This window comes from Phocoena sinus, chromosome 12 (genome assembly GCF_008692025.1).
Source record: "Phocoena sinus isolate mPhoSin1 chromosome 12, mPhoSin1.pri, whole genome shotgun sequence".
NCBI classification, from domain to species: Eukaryota; Metazoa; Chordata; class Mammalia; order Artiodactyla; family Phocoenidae; genus Phocoena; species Phocoena sinus.
In genome coordinates, this window is record NC_045774.1 from 61483264 (window position 1) to 61505104 (window position 21841).

General features: G+C 39.1%; 1 protein-coding gene across 2 annotated transcripts in view; it reads right to left on the reverse strand.

Annotated features, from left to right (window-relative positions):
- Positions 1-21321, reverse strand: part of UFL1 (UFM1 specific ligase 1) — a 53478-nt gene extending 32157 nt beyond the window's left edge. The window contains exons 1-6 of one of the 2 annotated variants that reach the window (XM_032651212.1): positions 21148-21321; positions 19846-19991; positions 18538-18566; positions 6284-6381; positions 5642-5756; positions 3418-3548 (exon numbers count right to left, since the gene is read on the reverse strand). In XM_032651212.1, coding sequence (XP_032507103.1) covers positions 3418-3548; positions 5642-5756; positions 6284-6381; positions 18538-18566; positions 19846-19991; positions 21148-21224 — 596 coding nt within the window. In that variant the 5' untranslated portion in view covers positions 21225-21321. Of the gene's footprint in view, positions 1-3417; positions 3549-5641; positions 5757-6283; positions 6382-18537; positions 18567-19845; positions 19992-21085 lie in introns of both variants that reach the window. The other variant, XM_032651213.1, reaches the window with a different exon arrangement.
- Between the last annotated feature and the right edge of the window lie 520 nt (positions 21322-21841).

Below are 21841 nucleotides of genomic sequence, written 5' to 3' on the forward strand. Positions count from 1 at the left end.
AACAATAAACATAAACCCTTTTCAATCAGAGATGCAGGTCTTCTCTCTGAAGTTAGACCAGAAAACTGAGTTGGTTCCTTGTATTTAAGAGGCAAATATGAAGATACATTACCTTAAATGGTACTAACTTGAAGCCACACAGCCTAGCAACATCTTTTGTGGCTCAAAATTTGTTTTTGCTCTCATGGTTTGATAATACCTCCATACAGAGAAACTCAGGGCTACTATGAGTCAGGAAAATATTATTTGCTGAACCAGATGATAACTACACTCACCACAAAAACTAGTCAAAGAAAAAGGATAAATATTTGTTAATAGGAAAAATACACTTTTAGTTTTTTTTTTTTTGTTTTTTTGACTAAGTGATAAATGTTCAGGGTACAAAAAAGTTACAAAACAGAGTCCCCCTCCATTCCTATCACTCAGCTACTCAGTTCCTCTCCTGGAAAAAACTACTGTTCTTGTGTTAGAAGGGTGATCTGGCGGAATCTGTCAGAGCCTATGTAAAGCAGACATCCACATAGGGAAGAGAGCTGTAGCAGCAAATGGGAGATCAGTCACATAAAGGGGAATTAATCAAATAAGTAAATACATTAAGGATAATGGGAGCTAGGTTTCTCATGGACAGAGAAGGGAGTTACAATTATGGAAAAGGAGAAAACTAGAACAAGACTTAGAGTGTTGAAGGTATCAGTGTGAACTCATGGTTCCTGATACACAAAAATATAGATATATAGGGGGGTGTATACAATTGTGTAACGTGTATACCTTAGCTTGTCTGCTGAGAGGGCTTGGGAGTAGGAACAACCAAACAGCAATAAACAATCTAGTGTCCAGATCTTGGTTTCTAAATACTATACTCTACTAAAAGGAACCAGGGCTCGTTGGAGAAATGGCTGATTCCAAGGTTGGAACAGGTAAAGTATGAACTGAGCCTGGAACTTCTTGTTACGCCAGAAAGAAGTGTTGGAAGAATGATGGGGACACGTCAAAAGGACACAGAAGCCAGCTTGAAAGGCCTTCCACTAGCTAAATCAGAGCCAATTTGAAAATCTAAATAATGGTAACAATAGATTATAATCTAATGAATAATATAGAAAACCGTAAGTCCACAGTGATTTAATAAATGAATAAACTGAAAATTTGATGAAAAACAGGGTAACTCACATGATCTCAAACTGCCCTCCCCATAAATACTTAATTATAAAGGGAAACAAGAATCTTTATGAGAAGCCTAGCAGATATCTCCTTATTAAGAAGTCACAGTGCACCTCATCAGTAACTGGAAAAATCTAAATTGTATGCCACCTGATAGGGTTCAATGACAAGAACATATAATCACTTTTGTGATATTCCTGCCAAAGATGCATAACCTAAATATAAATATGACAAAGTAGCAGAAAGAAAAGATTGAATATTCTATGAAATAACTGGCCTGTGATCTTCAAGTGTCAAGGTCATGAAAGTAAGGTAAGTGTTCCAGTGACTAAGGAGACATGACATGACAATTAAATGCACTATGTGATTCTGAACTGGATCCTTTTTGTATAAAGAATATTATTGGAACAACTGGTAAAACATGAATGGGATCCAAGGACTGGATAGTAGTAATGGATCACGGTCAATTTTCTGATTTTGATGTTTGTATTGTAGTTCTATAGGACGTTGCCCTTGTTTGTAGGAAATACAGACTAAAGTGTGATTATGGGACATCATGTCAGCCACTTTCTCTCAAATGTGACAGAATTAAAAAACAAAAAGGTTCTCTAGCAACTTTTCTGTAAGTGTGAGATAAAAAAAGGAAGAAAGAGAGAAAGAAAACTGTTGCATTAGATTGCAAGCTCTGTCTTCTATCCTTTTAGTCTTTTGTTCCACCAGGGCCCTGAATGTATTAGGTGTTCAATGAGTGCTTTTGATTTGTTGAATGACAAAAAGAAATCACTGTGGCTGCCACGAAAAAATGTCCTGGAAAGTAATAAGAGTAGAAGAAGGGGGACTTGTTAGAGAGCTCCTGAAACAGTCTAGGTAAAAAATGGACTGAAGTGGTAAGAATGGTGATGTCAGAGAAGTAAAGATTACATAAATATTTAAAATATGAATTCAAAAGATGTTGTGTTATGGAAAGGGAGGTAAGAGAAAGGATGGCATAAAGGAGGACTCCCAGTTTTCTGGCAAAACCAACCTGATGATGATATTTACTGGTAATGGAAACACCAGTGGAAGAATAAATTCAGAAGAGGTGGAAAGTGGGACAGTAGTGAGTTATTTTAAATATGCTGAATTTGAGGCACTTATAATAAAACACTTCAACAGAGATGCTGTACAGATAGTATGAGTCTGAAACTTAGAAGAAAGGTAAAAGCACCTAGGCAGACAGTACAGGACTGAGAAGAAAAGATGGCCTGAAACAAAACTTTCAAGGCTCGTGAAAGAAGGAAGAGCCAGAAAAGGTACAGCCTAATCAGGTACAGCCAAAACAGGTAAAAAGAAACCAGGAAAGTACAGTGTTAAGAAAAAAAAAGAAGAGAGAGATGAGAACATTTCAAGAAGGAAGCCGTAATTGGGGTTAAATGGTGCTATAAAGTAAAACAAGGACAGGGAATACCCATTAAATTTAATGATACTGACATCATTGCTACGTAAGTTGTAGAAGCCAGGTGGGTGAGTTGAGAAGTGACAAAAGGTAAGAAAACTGAGATAGTAACTGTACACATCAATTCAAGAAGGTTCACTTTAAGGAAAGGAATAAACAAGATGGTAAAGGGAGTGGATGGGGTTGAGAGAGGTTTGATTGTTTTAAAATGGAGAAATCTGGACATTTAAATGCTGGTGGGACCCAAAAACCACTGAGATAAACTAAATGACACAGGAGAAAAGAGACAATTGAGAACGTAGTTTTTCTTAATTCCACACTGGAGTTTGTTACACAGGGCCCAAACATTAAGTTCAAGTGATTTTGAAAGTAAAATTGTTATTCATTAGAATTCTAGAATGTTATTTAGTAAAAAAAAAAGTTCTAAAGTCATCCAGCCCCGTCTGTGGCCCAAAGAAGTTAGGTGACTGACTGACTTATCTACTCAAGGTCACAAGGTTACTATGTGATAGGGATATGACCCAAGGACTTCTGACTGCATACTCTTTCCATGATCCCAGGGTGACTTTATATATGATCTGGGTGTTCTGCAGAAGTACATCTGGGGTCATAAGGATGGTGAAGGTAGGCGAGTAAAGGAGATGTGCGTTGGAGAGAGTGTGGCCACATTCTAGGGCTCTGGAATCCCCATTCCTATTTCACAGAAGCTGCCCTCTGTCTATTTAATAAACTAGGGGCCTGAATGAGATTCTGCTTTAAAACAACAAAAAAGCAAACAATAATCAAACAAATGTAAAAATATACATAATTTAAAATATGCTTACCGGGTAATAGCACTGAACAACCCACGGATGCGTGCTTTATGTCTAGCTACAAAAGCTTCAGTAAATATTACTCCTCTGTTATCAAGATCAATGTGTCCGTTAATAATTCTACCTAGTCGCTGAGTTAGCGCCTGAGGGTAAAGATGGATGAAAATTCTTATTAATTTGAAAGAACAAAATTACACATTTACATTTGTACAGTCTTACTAGCGTCATGTTGCATGCTGATGCTGTATTAATCATATGACTGAATAATTTCAGCAAGCATGAATTAACAAGATATATAAGGTAAAATGAAGACTTAGGATCTAGGAAACTTCATAATCTTATGGCAGAGACAAGAATCGAATGAATCAAATAGCTGAATGTTAAAAGGCTCAGCTACATGCTAAAATAAGGCCTATTTCTATGGTAAAATAAAAGAGATTGATTAACCAATTTTCTAGATACAGGCAGTCTGACACATAGACAGCCAAGACATATACATGGGTCTTGGAGAGGATCCTATATGGACCTTCTAACACTAACAGAGAGAAATAAATGTTATTCCAAGATTCTGCAACCTAGGGAAACATAAAACCTGAAAAGTTATCTTCTGTGATGCAAATATTAACAAACCGTGTCCAGAAATCTATACTGACAGACAACCTGATTTCTTGGTAATCTCAAGAGAGTATTTTTCCACAGCTACACTATGACTGGGATCAGGTACATATAAAATAAGCCTGGACATACTTGCCTTCCCAGGACAAGTTAAATCTACTCAAGTCAGCTGGCTGATACTTTTATGGTACAGAAAAATGCTTTCCAAACAACTTCTTAATGAGCTTTTAGAATACTGCCTGTGATACTGAGAAAAATTAAAACTGAAAAATATTAAGAAACTATATATATTTCTAAAATGTATCAGTAGCACAATTTTATAAGAAATCATTTGAATCTGTTCTGATACTTTTATTTAAGTGTCTAAAAATTTTTTTTTTTTACCTTCTGTGATTTACATATATTTGCCGATTTTATCTTCTGTGATTTACATACATTTGCTCAGGAGCTTAGGCTCCTGAAATGCTTTGTAAAACAGATCTATGTCCTAAATGGTATTTTAGATGCAATTAGGAGAAATCACTCAGCTAAAATGAGTGAGTAAATCTGTTGTATTATAAATTAATCTCATGCAATTATGGTTTGGTAAGTTAAAGTATACCTAAAAAGAGATTTGGCTCTTCCCTTATTTGTTGCAGTAAATACAAAACAAAACCATCATTTATTGAGTACTTTCACTGTGCCAGCCATTTCAGTAGATATATCATGAATATAACCTCACTGAGATCTATGAAAGAGACAAATTATTCCCATCTTCAGATATGTAACTGGAAGCACAAAAGACATGAAATAATTTTCCTGACACTGAATAACTAAGCAGTGGCATAGCCAGAATTCAAATCAAGGTCTGTTTAACTCCAAAGCCCATGCACTTTCCACTGTACCAAATGGACTTCTATAATTCTAAAATGTCAAACCATTTTAAGAAAAAAGAAACAACAAACAAGGAACTAGCCTCTATTTTCAGGTAGCATTGTTATTACACTATAAATCAAGATATCTGATTTGAGTATTGACACAAGTACCAAAAATGAAAAGAATATAAGTGATTCCTTGGTTCTTCTTCCTGTCACACTGACAGTTTAGAGGAAAAAAGGTGACATCAAAAGATGTTGGTACTACTTACATTTTGGGCAAGAAAATTCTTTGTTGGGAAGGGATGTTCTGTGCACTGCAGGATGTTTAGCATCAGCCTTGACCTTTACCACACAAGATGCCAGTAGCACCCCTTCTAAATTATAGTCTTCATCAGTTATTTCTTAAAATATAACTAGGCAATCAGAACTGATGATACCCTGGTTAAAGTTTCTGTACAGTTGTTATCAGAACATTAAATAAACCTATATGCTTATGGTATACCTGCTACTGCATCAAAGCAGGCCTAGAACTTAAGTCTACTTAAGTTTAGGGTGTCTCTGGGTTCAGGAAGATTACAATCACGTCTAAACAATCTCATCAGAGCCATCAATGTTTAAGTATTCCCCAAATATATTGTTAGAACATCAGTAGTCAAAACACTTGCAAAAAATCAATTAATGGTAAGAAGGTATAGTTTCTTCCCTCCCATTAAAATTCTTTTATTTATCTGAAAAGACATATTATAGTATTAAGAAAAAAATACCTGTGTCAGAAAGTTTCCGGGAAGATCATAGGTTTTACACAGTTCGGATATGGTTACCTGACCACTTTCCTGTAATTTATCATTTACCTCTTCTGCTAACCGATCCAAATAGTTCCTAATAGTTTAAAAAAAAAAAAGGAAAAACCCAATTAGGAATAATACTTTTCCTCTATCTATTATGTCTAATTCCTGTTGCAATAAGGTATGCCTCAAAAGTAATGAATATGTTTAGGTAAACACCATTCATTACTCATATTCTGAAAATTTTCTGATCAATGTAACTAAATGTAAGGTTAATCAAATAATAAATGCTGAAATTGTTTTCAACAATTAAAATTCTGCAATCATTTTAATTAGTATTTTTGGAACAATTCTGCTTTCAGAGTTAAACTCATACAGGAAAGATGATAAAAATTATGTTTTGTGTCGCTTTAAAACAATAGAAAAAAATAAAAGTTATATTATTTCCAAGTACTCCACACAAGTAAGCACTTATTTTTTAAGTACAATGATCCTTACAATGAAAATGAGCACTAAGCGTTCTAAACAAAATGCTGAAGTGGCCACAACTGTTCTAAATTTAAGTATAAATTTACTTACAAAAAAAGAAAACAAAAAAGTGTACTTAAATATCGTACATACTCATCTATCAGTTGTCCCAACACGAGCTGAACATGTTTTTCTGATTTAACAATGTCACCAATTCTATTTTCAATATGAGTCAGATCCACATTAATCGCCTGGAAAATAAGTACAAATTCTATTAGTGATAAGTTCATGCTGTTTAAGTCTGAAATTACATATTTAGAACTTAAAAAAAAAACTTACTTATCCTTAGGTGAATTTCAAATTGATATGAAATATTATAACGAGTCTCAAATAAAAAATTAGAGGCTTGTTGCTTATTTACTTTCATTTCTGAACAAGTACATTTTCACTTGCTAAGAAAGTTCATATTAAGAAGTTACAGCATTTCAGGGGTCTTTTCTCCTCCAGAGTCCCTCCTGGAGCCTGGGAAGTCTGGTGGGGCGCAACAGGCAAGTCCCAACCCGCCAGAGATCACACAGTGAGTTGGTGAGTCTGCGACCCAAACCACCCATTGCCTTGGAGCAGTCGCCAGACTGCCGCCCCACAGGCAGCCACTTGGCCCAACGATCAACCCAGCCCTGGCTCTCTCGCTCAGGAGAGGCTCTGCAGGCCAAAATTCAGGGGATCAAGTTGGCCCATGCACCTCAGCCCCTGCTGTGGTTCTCAGGCTTGCTAAGACGTCAGCCAAACCTGCTGTCGGCTTCGTGAACAAGGCTTCTCGGCAGATCCTGGCTGGTGGTTCTGAGCTGGGAGGTAGATATAGATGGGCCCCTGGGCTGAACAGCTAAAGTCTGTCAGGCAGAGTAAATTGGAGCTTTGTGTTCCCTAGACACTTCAAGGACAAAGCTAATGGCAGGAGCTGAGCTCTGCCAGAATAAAGAGATAAGATGACCACATCTATCACTCCTGAGGTCAAGGAGACCTCCCTGACTGCACATGTGCAGAAAGACTCCTCGGGGGTCAAAAAGGGAGGCGCGCTACCCCATAATAGGTGCTGTCAATGTCCCATAGGCTGCTGTGCTGGAATCCATCTTGGCAAAAAGATGCACACGCATATGGAGAAGCACCCTGGGTCAGGTCAGAGGTTGGAAACGAAGCAAGATGACTGGCCAGAGAAAAACAAACACCTGGAAAAACTTCCTCCATATTGGTGATTTAAATCACCTCTCTGGTGTGCTCCTCATTAGGGAGGATGCCTGCACTCTTCTCTGGGTGTGTATTTTTGCTTTGCTCTAAATAAACTGGTTCTTTGTTCTCTTTGCACATACTGTGCTTCCAATAAATCTTGTGCCTGCTTTACAATGTCTTTTTGTGAATTCTTTCTCCCAAGAAGACAAGGACCAAGGTCCTCTCACCTGCCGACGTCATCTGGTGCCATGACTTGGATTGCTTCCAAGGTAACTTGCAGGTCTTGCTCAACTATGGCTAGAGACCTCTGCTCGCACTATCTTCCTTAGCTTCTCCTTCGGCCTGCACCTTTCTTTCCTACTTTTCTTGCACATAAGGCTCTGTTTTTCACTACATATTTTCACACCCTCCTGGGAGAAGATCTTTTGCTTTTTATTTCTAAACTGCCAATGCTGTGTTTGTCAGGCTGAGCGCACAGGCTCCCTGAGGTCTTAGTTACAAAAAACACCAGGGCATATGACTTTGGAAATAATTATGTTTCCCAACTCCAATTCTTCCAAGAGTTCCTCCTTTTACCTCTTGGACCCCCCCACCCCTCAAGCTTTGGCAGCCCTTACACTGCTATGGACAGCCTATTGGGCTGGCCAATTCCCAGGAGATAATGTCATAAATTTCACAAATGCTTAACCCCGAGGAGTACATCCCAGTAGGAAATCTTGTTATAGGACATAGGGGAGATCTGATGTCTATAAAGCTTAAGGGAAAACCGGCAACCACTCTGCACTGGTTCAAATGTCCACCCCAGGTAAGAAGGGAGGGCACCCTGTGCAAGAAACCAAAGCTGACCAGAGACATCTGGTTAGAAATCAGTGGGGGAGTAGAGGATGCTCCAAAGTCCATCAGCATTAAGATCGAAAGACATTCAGAGGACACTCTGAATCTCCTCCAGGTGCCTCCTAGTAATGTTTCCAGGATGCTGGACTTCATTTCTAGGAGCACTGTTCTCAGTTGCAGGTTATTCAACATGGGAGGATCTCCTTCTAAACCAAAAAAAACCACCCCTCAGAAAGGCTCCCAGGGCAGTAAGTTCTTTTTGTTCTTTCTGTCCACTTTTAGTCATAAACACCATGGAAGGTATCCCTGGGACAACAATGTATCAGCCAGTCTGCCTCTGTCATTAGGGCCAATTTGAGCACTCTTTGGTCTAAATTCTAGCTATGAAACTATGAATACAGAAAAAGATGGGTTTTTTTTTTTTTGACACTGTGTGGCCACAATACTCTTTAGACTCCAGAAAAAACTGGTTAAGATAAAACCCTTTTGAAATTGCAAAACTGGTTCTTTCTGCATATGCAATTAGAGAAAGCTAGCTTGTTAAAATACTTTTTTTCAGAATTCTGATCCTGAGAGAACAAAAATACGCCCAGGAGAAAGCCTGAAGTTAACTCTTATCATGTCCTTGAGAGACAAACACAGCCCACTTTGCCTGAGACTTCAGCCTTGGGTTAATTAGTAGAACTTCAAGCCAAGGGGAAAAAAAAAGCAAAGAGGCATTTTAAACCTCAAGCAGAAACTGTGAGATCTCTGTCTGTCTGGATTTATGTATATCTCAGTACGTGTCTCTGTCTGTGGATAATATTGCTGAGGCTAATTCGTAAATGAACTCTATTTAATTGGCTGAAAGAAAAGTAAGTGCTTATAAATCAAACAATTCTATATATAAGAGAAACTAAGCTAAACAAATTTCAGGTTCACATGTGCTGGAAAATATTCAGTATTGAATTGATATCTGATATTAAAGTTAGTTTAAGTTTATTAATACAGACATGTCTTTAGAGTCACCAATATTAAGTATAATACCTTTGTTTTACCTAGGTTTACTGAAAGTCATTAAGTTCACACTGTATCTGTTACATTTGTCAACAAGAGAATTAACATGGTATGGGATAAAAGCTTTTGAGTAAACACTGTGGGAATAATTACGTTTTAGTTTTTCCAGATTTTTGGTACCTTGAAACTTTAGTTTTGCTAAATCAAGTCAAATGATAAAAAGTCATTAAACGTCTAAATCATTTTTAAGATAAAATACTGAAATATTGATCGCTGAACAAATCTAAATTCACCTACTTTTGTCTTCTCGCAAGAGAGAAACTGAAGATGTTTGGGTTTATCAGACACATGCCTTGTACTACATTGAGAAAAGAAACTGTGCTTTGGGAAAATGCATGTTTTTAGAGGTTATGGAATATATTAAGTTTGCTAATCAGGAAATACCAATACGACAAACAGTTCACAATTGCTTTCTTCTTGGTTTTCACTAGAGGTTAAGGTTTTTAAGGGTTAACAAGTATAATATGTAATTAAAGCTACTAAAATGATAAGGTAAGCATTTCAATGTGTGAAGCAAGTAGAATATATGTTGTCGGTGATAGAAGATATGAAGACTGGAATTTAGTTTTCTCTTTCTGTTAAGAGAACAAAGTTTTCTTGGAATGCTGCTTTTGATAAGAGACTGTGTGAATTTCTTTGTCTTTAGGTGATTTGTATTTGCTTTTGAAATCTTTTGTTACTTTGGTTGAGTAAATAAGTATTATTTCACAATGACTCTATTTGACTAAGTGTTGTAAAACTTTTTGATATTTTTTTGATATTTTTTAACAAACTTCCCAAGTGTCAAATTCTAATTAAAGTTCTTCTGACCTCCAGCTAACTTCAGGGCACTTCAGAGGGCCCCTGAGGCATCTCAGAAAAATATTACACTAACTGGGATTATTTGACAGATTAAATTACAGGAGGAACATTGTCAAATAAAAGGTAACAACGACAGAATCTGTAAAGATCATGACACATGTAGATAAAGTTCACTCTGCTTCTACAAAGATTAACCCCTGACTGTCAGACTCTGCCATCCTGATGTCCTTGTAACATGGCAATGGTCTACTCCTAAATCAGGGAACTTAAAATGGGTAAACAATAGCTGTAAATTAAACAGGGTTATGGGAAATCCAAGATGGCCACCTGGCTTTTCCCAGCTCCCTGGCAAACTCCATTTTTACTTGATGGGTTAAAGCCTTCCCTGGCTACAGGGCTGATGCCCTCACAATGAAAAGGAAATGGTTAAAAAATGTGTTTTCCACTTGAGGTATACTTTCTTCAACCTCCAGTGATCGAGACACCCCTTCACTAGACAAATTATATAAGCCTTAACACAAACTTCTTGAAATTATCACTGTAACTATCATCCTCAATCAGGCAAGGTCAACAAAACTAATGGAAAAAGTGGACTCAAACAGAACAAAAATTCATTACATGGGATTAAATGAACTGGTAAATATGATTAATTTTTATGACTTTGACATATTACCAATTTCTAACCTTTGTTTTTCAGATACAGAAAAGCCCTTCTCCTCAAGCTACTATGGCTTACAACAATTTGGTAATTTACACCTGAGGATAAAATTAAAACATTTTTCTCTTTGCCTGGTCCCTCCAGAAATTGGAGATCCTTGGGTTATGAACAGCCTTATCAGATAAATAAAAAAGACTGCCTCCTGACATGTAAAGGAATCTCAAAATACTTTAGGGACCTCTAGAAGACAGAAATCCACCTAAGCAAAATCTGATGGCAGGCCTTTGGCATGGCTTTCTTGGCCCTGAGAGGCCTTTTGGGAATTTAGTCTGAGACTCCTTCTGAGGAGTTACACCAGAGTCAGTATGGAGGAGCCTATGCGGTCAATGGACCAAACTTATTTTGAAAACAAATTGATCTTGGCTGTGTTTGGTGGAAATGAGGACAATTTTAGAAAAAGGATTATGTTTCACTAAATATTAAATTCTAGTTCTGTTAATTAAGGCCTGTGTCTACTAAGACTCACTTCCCAGATAGTTCCTTGCTGTTAACATTATATTGTTACAAAATTTAATTAAATTATTAAAGGGACATTCTAAGTTTCTTTCTGAAGCCTAACTTCATAATCAACCTTTGGATAAAGATCACATACTCCATGATCTACAACCTGGAGATTAACACCAGGCTATGATCATTTAAGTTTAAAGGAACAATTAGACTATACTAAGGATAATCAGCCTAGTAGCATTAGGAAATTAGGCTGAACGTCTTATGGACAATGCCAATGTATGTAATTTCCCTTAAAGATACGAAGTGGTACAAAACAGACTAAGACAGACAACTTGGGGATATACTAGGCTGCACCTAATGTAAGTTCTTGACTTAAACCCTTACTTCTGACCTTACTAATACTGCTAGTTATATTATTTTTTATTGCCTGTTTTACAAAATTGTTATTTCTTACATTACCAAATGTATGACTGATCTCTGATAAAATGATGATATATATAGTCTCATACGAAACCAATGACTGTTAGTGTAACTCTAGATATGGAAGGAAGCAACAAAAGGGAATATTTTCCTGGATCATAAGAGACTAGTAAGACAGGTGGTCCAGAGACTTTTGGCTACTGATAACAAGGCCTCGTCCAGTAATAAATAGCACAGTGAGTGGCCTGTCAGCAAAATCTTCACCAGACCTGGGAATGAACATTCCTAGCGCCATGGTACAAAATGGTCATAAAATGCCGCCCAAACCATGTCCAAATTTATGATTATAAAGGGCCCTGCCAACTGGAAACCGGCACTCGCCATCTACCTCTACAAGGATTAAATCATGAGTTGCTTCAGCTGCTAACCTTCAACATCCCATGAAAAGAGTTCGGAATGGAAATCAGAAATGAGGCACTCTGTGCTCTGGGAAAAAGTGACAGAACAGGCCTTCAGATAGTTAGATATTTTCAGGTAAGGATTTTTTTGATCCCTAATTCTTGCCTCTTCTCATACCTAGAAAAACACTAAAATCATTAACGGTGACATCTGCTTTGGCTATTAAGGGAAAAATTACAATTAAACATCAAAATGAAGGAGCTGTAGTTCAGCCATCCAAGGTAATACTAGGTGACACTATGGGCGTGATTTCAGAAAAGACTTTGTATTGCTGAGAACTTAAGTTTTATGAGCTGTGTCAAACTTGACGCCACCGGCCGTTCTCAGGACAATACCAGCTGACAGCTGGTAGCTACAACCTTATGTTTTCAAGGTCTCCTTTTGTAACTACTACATTTTTAAATAATAAAATTGCTTTAGATCATACATTAACAGAAAGAAGGGACATGTGTAGTGACCAATAGCTCCTGTTATTTATGTTTTAATACCACATCAAAGGTTAAAACCTACTTAGATAAAACTAGACAACTGGCTACGTGACTACAAGTCTCCCCGAAGCACCAGGTCCATATTGGGTCTCAGGCTTATTCTCCCAGAAAAAAAAAAATGAGATCTGTTTTGTCTATTAATGTTCAGGTTGTCAATCCTCCAACTCCTTCTAACTGGGACTGTAACACCTACAACAATCACACTGGGTTAACAGAAAAGGACATCAAAAATATATGACCAGGGCCTCCCTGGTGGCGCAGTGGTTGGGAGTCCGCCTGCCGATGCAGGGGACGCGGGTTCGTGCCCCGGTCCGGGAGGATCCCGCATGCCGCGGAGCGGCTGGGCCCGTGGGCCATGGCCGCTGAGCCTGCGCGTCCGGAGCCTGTGCTCCGCAACGGGAGAGGCCACAACAGTGAGAGGCCCGCGTACCGCAAAAAAAAAAAAAAAAAAAAAAAAAAAAAAAAAAAATATATATATATATGACCAGGCCAAATGGTTCCATTCTTTGGACAGGATAAGCCAAGTACTGACTCTATCTGGACCCGTATCAAAACTGTTACCAAATGTAACCTGGTTCTTACTCCTGCTTGGGCCTCTGGTTACAATAATTCTTTTACTGATCTTTGGCCCTTGCCTTCTTTTAATCTACTTCTTCAGTTTGTTCTCTGCAACAGTTTCCCAGACAAGATGCTGGTGATCCAGAGATTCCAGCCATTCCTTGAAACGGATCTTGCCAGAATAATAACAGAAGTCACCCTGGGGCCCCTTAATGAGACCTGGTGAGGGCTCCATGACCCCAAGTAGGTAGGGTCTATGAGCCCCTTGCCAGCCTAAAGAATCTATAGAGGAAAGACTGTTCATCCTCCCGATAAAGATTTCTTGGGGTTCACATCCTTCGGGGGGATTTGAGGTAGAAGGTAGACAGGGCCCTGGGCTGAACAGCTAGAGTTTGTCAGGCAGAGTAATTGGAGGTTTGTATGCCCTAGACACTTCAAGGACGAAGTTAATGGCAGGAGCTGAGCTCTGCTGAAGTAATTAGATAAGATGACTGCATCTATCACTCCTGAGGTCAAGGAAACCTCCCTGACTGCACATGTGCAGAAAGACTCCTTGGGGGTCAAAAAGGAAGGGGCGCTGCCCCATAAAAGGTGCTGTCAATCTTCCATAGGCCTCTGTGCTGGAATCTACCTTGGCAAAAAGATGCACACGCATATCAGGAAGGGCCCTGGGTCTGGTCAGAGGTGGGAAACGAAGCAAGATGACTGGCCAAAGGAAAACAAAGGCCCGGAAAAACTGCCTCCATATAAGTGATTTAAATCACCTCTCTGGTGTGCTCCTCATCAGGGAGAACGTCCACACTCTTCTCTGGGTGTGTATTTCTGCTTTGCTCTAAATAAATTGCTTCTTTGTTCTCTTTGCACATACTGTGCTTCTGATAAACTCTGTGCCTGCTTTACAGTGGAATTCTCTCTCCAAAAAAGACAAGGACCAAGGTCCTCTAACCTAACGATATCCGTTCTGCTCATTTTTGGAAGGTAGGGAAACAAGGTGGTGGAGTTGAAGGACGTGAGCTCACCTCTTCTCAAGAAAACACCAAAATCACAACTAACTGCTGAACGACTATCAACAAAAAACACTGGAATCTATCAAAAAGGGTATTCCACATCCAAAGACAAAGAAGGAGCCAGAAGGAGATGCCAGGAGGGGCGCTTTCTCAATATAATCAAACCCTGTACCCGCCAGGTGAATAATCCACAAACTGGATCCTCTGTTAGAGTTTCTCCCACAGAAGTGAGAGTTCTGATCTCCACGTCAGGCTCCCCAGCCTAGGGGTCTGGCATCAGGAGGAAGAGCCCCCAGAGCATTTGGCTTTGAAGGCCAGTGGGCTTGAGTGCAGGAGCTCCACAGGACTAGGGGAAATAAAGACTCCACACTTGGAGGGCATACACAAGGTTTCATATGCACTGGGACCCAGAGCAAAGCAGTGACTCCACAGTAGCCTGGGCCAGACCTACCTGAGGGTCCTGGAGGGTCTCCTAGGAAGGTGGGGGTCTGCTGTGGCTCACTGCGGGGACAAGGACACTGGTGGCAGAGGCCCCAGGGAATACTTCTCAGCGTGAGCTCTTTTGGAGGTCACCATTTTGGCACCAAGATCTGGCCCCACCCAACAGCCTGCAGGCTTCAGTGTTGGGACACCTCAGGCCAAACAACCAACAGGGTGGGACCACGCCCCATTCATCAACAGAAAGGCTACCTAACGTCCTGAGCCCACAACCACCTCTAGACACACCCCTTGACATGGCCCTGTCCACCAGAAGAGCAGGACCCAGCTCCACCCACCAGGGGGCAGGCACCAGTCCCTCCCACCAGGAAGACTGCATAAGCCCCTGAACCAACCTCACCCACCAGGAGGCAAACACCAGAAGCAAGGAGAACTACAATTCTGAAGCCTGTGGAATGGAAACCTCAAACACAGAAAGTTAAATAAAATGACATGGTAGAGAAATATGTTCCAGATAAAGGAATAAGATGAAGCCCCAGAAGGACAACTAAGTGAAGTGGAAATGGGCAATCTGCCTGAAAAAGAATTCAGAATAATGATAGCAAAGATGATCCAAGATCTCGGAAAAAGAATGAAGGCACAGACTGGGAAGATACAAGAAATGTTAAACAAGAGCTAGAAGATTTAAAGAACAAACAGAGATGAACAATACAATAACTGTGATGAAAAATACACTAGAAGGAATCAACAGCAGAATAAATGAGGCAGAAGAACACAAAAGTGAGCTGGAAGATAGATTGGTGGAAATCACTGCTGTGGAACAGAATAAAGAAAAAAGAATCAAAAGAAATGAGGACAACCTAAGACACCTCTGGGACAACATTAAACGTGCCAACATTCACATTATAGGGGTCCCAGAAGGAGGAGAGAGAGAAAGGGCATGAGAAAATATTTGAAGCGGTAACAGCGGAAAACTCCCCTAACACGAGAAAGGAAACACTCACTCAAGACCAGGAAGCGCAGAGTCCCTTACAGGATAAACCCAAGGAGCAACAAGGCAAGACACATACTGATCAAACTGAAGAATAAAAACAGTATGATAATCTCAATAGATGCAGAAAAAGCTTTTGACAAAATTCAACACCCATCTATGATAAAAACTCGCCAGAAAGTTGGGCATAGAGGGAACACACCTCAACATAATAAAGGCCATATACAACAAACCTACAGCTAGCATCATACTCAATGCGGAAAAGCTGAAAGCATTTCCTCTGAGATCAGAAACAAGATAAGGATGTCCACCCTCGCCACTTTTATTCAACATCGTTTTGGAAGTCCTACCCAATGGCAATCAGAGAAAAAAGAGAAATAAAAGGAATCCAAATTGGAAAGGAAGTAAAACTGTCACTGTTTGTGGATGAAATGACACTATACACAGAAAATCCTAAAGATGCTACCAGATAAGTAAAGCTCATCAAGGAAATTGATAAAGTCACAGGATACAAAACTAACATACAGAAATCTCTTGCTTTTCTATACATTGACAACGAAAGATCAGAACGAGAAATTAAGGGTACAATCCCATTTACCATTGCATCAAAAAGAATAAAATACCTAGGAATAAACCTACCTAAGGAGGCAAAAGACCCGTACTCTGAAAACTGTAAGATACTGATGAAAGAAATCAAAGATGACACAAACAGATGGAAAGATATATCATGCTCTTGGATTGGAAGAATCAGTATCATCAAAATGACTATACTACCCAAGGCAATCTACAAATTCAATGCAATTCCTATCAAATTACCAATGGCATTTTTCACAAAACTAGAGCAAAAAGTTTACAATTTGTATGGAAATACAAAAGACTCCAAATAGCCAAAGCAATCCAGAGAAAGAAAAAGAGAGCTGGAGGAATCAGGCTCCTTGACTTCAGACTATACTACAGGTTACAGTCATCAAAACAGTATGGCACTGGCACAAAAAACAGAAATATAGATCAACAGAATAGTACAGAAAGCCCAGAAATAAACCCACACACTTATGGTCAATTGACCTATGACAAAGGAGGCAAGAATATACAATGGAGAAAAGACTATCTCTTCAGTAAGTGATGCTGGGAAAACTGGACAGCTACATGTAAAAGAATGAAATTAGAACACTCTCTAACATCATACACAAAAATAAACATAAAATGGATTAAAGACCTCAATGTAAGACTGGATACTATAAAACTCTTAGAGGAAAACATAGGCAGAACACTCTTTGATGTAAATCGCAGCAATATTTTCTTTTAACATCTTTATTGGAGTATAATTGCTTTACAATGTTGTGTTAGTTTCTGCTGTATAACAAAGTGAATCAGCTATACATATACATATATCCCCATATCCCCTCCCTCTTGCGTCTCCCTCCCAGCAATATCTTTATGGATCTACCTCCTAGAGTAATGAAAATAAAAACAAAAATAGACATATGGCACCTAACTAAACTTAAAAGTTTTGCACAGCAAAGGATACCATAAACAAAATGAAAAGGCAATCGACAGAATGGGAGAAAATATTTGCAAACGAAGTGGGTGACAAGGGATTAATCTCCAAAATATACAAACAGCTCATGTAACTCAATATCAAAAAAACAACCCAATCAAAAAATGGGCAGAAGATCTAAACAGACATTTCTCCATCAACATCCAGGTGGCCAAAACAACATGAAAATATGCTCAACATCACTAATTATTAGAGAATGCAAATCAAAACTACAATCAGGTATCACCTAACACTGGTCAGAATGGCCATCATCAAAAAGTCTACAAACAATATATGCTGGAGAGGCTATGGAGAAAAGGGGGCCCTCCTACACTGTTGGTGGGAATGTATATTGGTACAACCACTATGCAGAACCGTATGGAGGTTCCTTAAAAAACTAAAAATAGAGTTGCCATATGATCCAGCAATCCCACTCTTAGGCATACATCCAGAGAATACTATACTTCAAAAAGATACATGCACGGCAATGTTCATTGCAGCACTATGTACAATAGGTAAATTGCTTCCAATTAGGTTGGAAACAACCTAAATGTCCATCAACAGAGGAATGGATAAAGATGTGCTACATATATACAATGGAATAGTACTCAGCCATAAAAAAGAATGAAATAATGCCATCTGCAGCAACATGGACAGACCTAGAGATTATCACATTAAGTGGAGTATGTCAGACAGAGAAAGTCAATTATCATATGATATCACTTATATGAGGAATCTAAAAAAAAATGATACAAATGAAGTTATTTACAAAACAGAAACAGACTCAGAGCCTTTGAAAACAAACTTATGGTTACCAAAGGGGAAAAGTCAGGAGGAGGGATAAATTAGGAGTTTGGGATTAACATATACACATTACTATACATAAAATAGATAAGCAACAAGGATCTACTGTATAGGACAGGGAATGGTACTCAGTATTCTGTAATAACCTATACAGGAAAAGAATCTGAAAAAAAAACTATAAATCAACTATACTCCAGTATAAAATAAAAATTAAAATAAAAGATATACCATTTCACACAAAATTTGCCAGTTTCTTGTATATTCTGTAGTGTACCTTACTGATGACATGTATACCTGTATTTTCTAAAAATATCTACATTTCTTTTACTTCCACATATTAAAAACAAACAGGAAACCGGTGATTTTTCTCCCAAAATTACATAAATTCTGTAATTACATAAAATGACAACTATGAGTTTATTTCATAAAGAATAAAGAATAAGCAAGTCAACTGAGAAAGAAGAACTTATTAAACTGATTCAATATATGTCAGTGAGGGTTATGTAATTATTTCTTCACAAACACAAAATATGATACCAGTACCAAGTGAATACTTAGGGCACTGAAAAAATTAATGTTGAGGAATCAAAGTAAAAACTATTATAAAGTTGAAATTTACCTGTTGCAGATCAACAATGTTTACTCGACCTTTAAAGAAAAGACATTCATTTATTTTACATTATGTGTTAAGTACATACCAGCCAAAAACTGTAAATTCCAACAGATTTATGTTTTGGACCGTCAACGTCCTTCTTCTACAAAGGACACAGGGCTGCGGTAATTAATGTCTTCAAACGCGAACCATTAGCTGAATAAATTTTCATGACTTAAGGTACAGACAATAGTTTATTTTCAAAGTTCCATCTGTCATATCAGGCCAATTAGAGAATCAGCTGATACACGGTTTAGCCAGATATACAGGGGTTATTTACCTCCCTTTGCAATTTTATCTACTGTGAGCAAAGAGATACAGACAACTAAATTCAGGTAAACTTTTTTCAATTATTTGAAACTGGTAGGTTACCACTATTAGCTAAAGAATATCTGTTAAGTATTCCAAATTATAGCTAATATTTTATTAGGACTATGCAGGAAGATAAAAAACAAACACCAAGGGTATATCTAATGACATCTAATGAGTTGTTTTCACAGATGCAGCTAATCTAATCAAAGTGTTCAAATTTGCTCAGTAATTTGTTCAAATTTCAAAAAGACAAGGGAAACAAAAACTTTTTTGTATGCTTGTAATAGCATTTCCTACAAACAGATGTAGCACGCTATTACATTGATTCCTAATTTGCAAATACTTAAAGTTTAAAAAAGAGCATGGTAGTACAACCTTGATTTTCAACAATCTATACTTTAAAATCTCTATTTCCTCTTCATAATTATCACCTGGTAAGAGGCAGCTAAGTATCCACCCCTGAGTCACCCAATAAATTCATGAACTGTGAAAAGAAACAGCTGATTAATTCACATACAGAACACATAACTCAAAATAATAAAAAATGCTTTTTTTTTTTTTTTTTTTGCGGTACGCGGGCCTCTCACTGTTGTGGCCTCTCCCATTGCGGAGCACGGGCTCCGGACGTGCAGGCTCAGCAGCCAAGGCTCACGGGCCCAGCCGCTCCGCGGCATGTGGGATCTTCCCAGACCGGGGCACGAACCCGTGTCCCCTGCATCGGCAGGCGGACTCAACCACTGCGCCACCAGGGAAGCCCAAAAATGCTATTTTTAAAGCGACAATATTTGACTTCATTTAAATTATACGATCAGGTTTACCTTAAACCTATTAAATATTAAGGCTGATTACCATATTAACAATTGAAAGGGTGTCCTATAACCTCCAAATCACTTATGATGTATAGTTTTAAGGGTTTTTCCCCCCTCCAAAGAACCAGAAGAAAAAAACTAAGGAATTACTTACCACCTCGAACATGTAACTCATCTCTCATTTCTTTACTAATTTGGGCTGGAGTAATATATTCCTTCCCATCAAGTGTGTGAACTACTTCTAGCTGTTTCTGAGCAATCAATTTATTCACAATCTCAATGCAATTCCGCTCTGACAACCTGAGGGAAACAAAAGTTAACTTTTAAAAATGCATTTGATACATTCAGTGCATAATATGATTAAGAAAACGTATGAAAATGGGCTTTTAAAAAGGTTTGGGTAGTCATTAGGTTCTATATTACAAAATCTGTATCTTTTATTAGTATAATACTAATTCAATAAATTAAAAAAAATTCTAGGGAGTAAACAGGTTTACACGAACTTAAATCATGTAGTTCATAATTACAAATCTTTCTATTACAGATTTCAAGTTTGCTCTCTCTTCTAGGCCTGCTTCTAATCTTTAAATCTGAAAAATTAGGACATGTAATTTACATAAGGGAAAAAACTGCCCTACTTTTATTTCAATTTTCACTTTAGCTTCAGTTAAAAAAAACAAAATTTTCTTTTATTGAATGCATTATTGTCTCATTCATACAATTCATCTGTAGGCAGGAGATAGGAAAACACGTTAAGTGTCCTAGTTTTGCTTGCACTGATACAAAACACAGCATCAAGGGATTAAAGTCTTCAGCCCCAGAAGGAACAAGACAAGGAATAGTCAACGGATAAAAAAGGGTTCTACTAGCTTCTTACGTGCTCGGTAATGGTAAAAAGCAGTGTTAGGGTGCTTTTCAGGAACCCCCCCCCCCCGCAAAGGTTAGTGGGTTTGTAGGAAATATCAGTGTCCGGAGTCCCTAAAAATGACAGATAAGACCCTGGCTCTGGCCTAGGACATCTGTTCTGGTGAATAAAAAGGCAAAATGTTTAAGGGGTCAACAGAGTTATTTGCAAAGTACTGTACTTTGGGGTTAGTCTCTCCTTTCAAGCTCTAAGTCAGGAAGTGTATAACAGGCAATGACTTGCTGACGGTTAAGTAAGGGTTAGAGAGACGTTCTTGAGACAGCTCCAAGTCACCAGCCCCAGCTGTCGTGGGGGGAGGCCGCGCCTGCACCTGGCTGGGGCTTAAAGGGTGGGGGGATGTTCTCGGTCTCCCCGCGCCGGGAATTATACTGGCAGCCGCAATCTAGGCTTTGGGAGCGGGGGAGGGGGCGGGAACGCTGACAGCGGCTGGGAAGGTCCGGGGTCCAAGGCCTGGGGTTTGCGGCCTCACATCTTGGTGTGGCCGCCCAGGGGCTATTTTGGACTCCACAATGAAGAGGGAGGGTCAGGCACCTCTGCGTGGCCTCTGCGAACTGCGCCCGCTGGAAGTCAGCCGCCAACCGCCTAATCTCTTCCCAAGCGTCCGCCATCTCGGCTCTACTCGCCAAGCAGCCGACCAACAGGAGACACGTCAGCCGAAAAGCCACGGGAGCCGGGGCGGAACGGGCCGCGAAGAGGGACAAGAGACTCCTCCCCGACGCAGCTACGAAACGCATGCGGCCGGCGCAGGCGTGGGCGGGGCCCGAAAGGCCTCAGCCCCGCCCACCCCGCGCAGGAGGTTTGTCCTCGGCTATGGAAGCCTGGCGGGGACTGCTGAGAGCTAGGCCGCGAGGTCTCTGCCCGGCCGCGGATGGGTTGCAGGAAAGCCAAGTTAATAAAGTGTTACTTTAGGTCTTTGTTTGCATTATCCCTAATGTTTTTGGCGCAGTGATAATCAAATTAACCACTCTTCTTTTTTTTTTCTGCCCTCCCTTTGTTTTATTTTTGGGAGGGGGTAGGGGAGGAGATGTGCCGGGGCCTGCAGTTAGCATCCCCTCTTCTCTAGCTATTAAGGAAGGGCAATCCCATTTGTATAGGGAATCATGCTAATTTTTACTTGGGCTCAAAGCTTTGAACCTGTTGGATAATTACTTTTTTTTTTGCACAAATATAATTTGGGTACCATAAATGTTGGGAACTGCTTTCATGTAGTCTAGAGCCTTTCCGA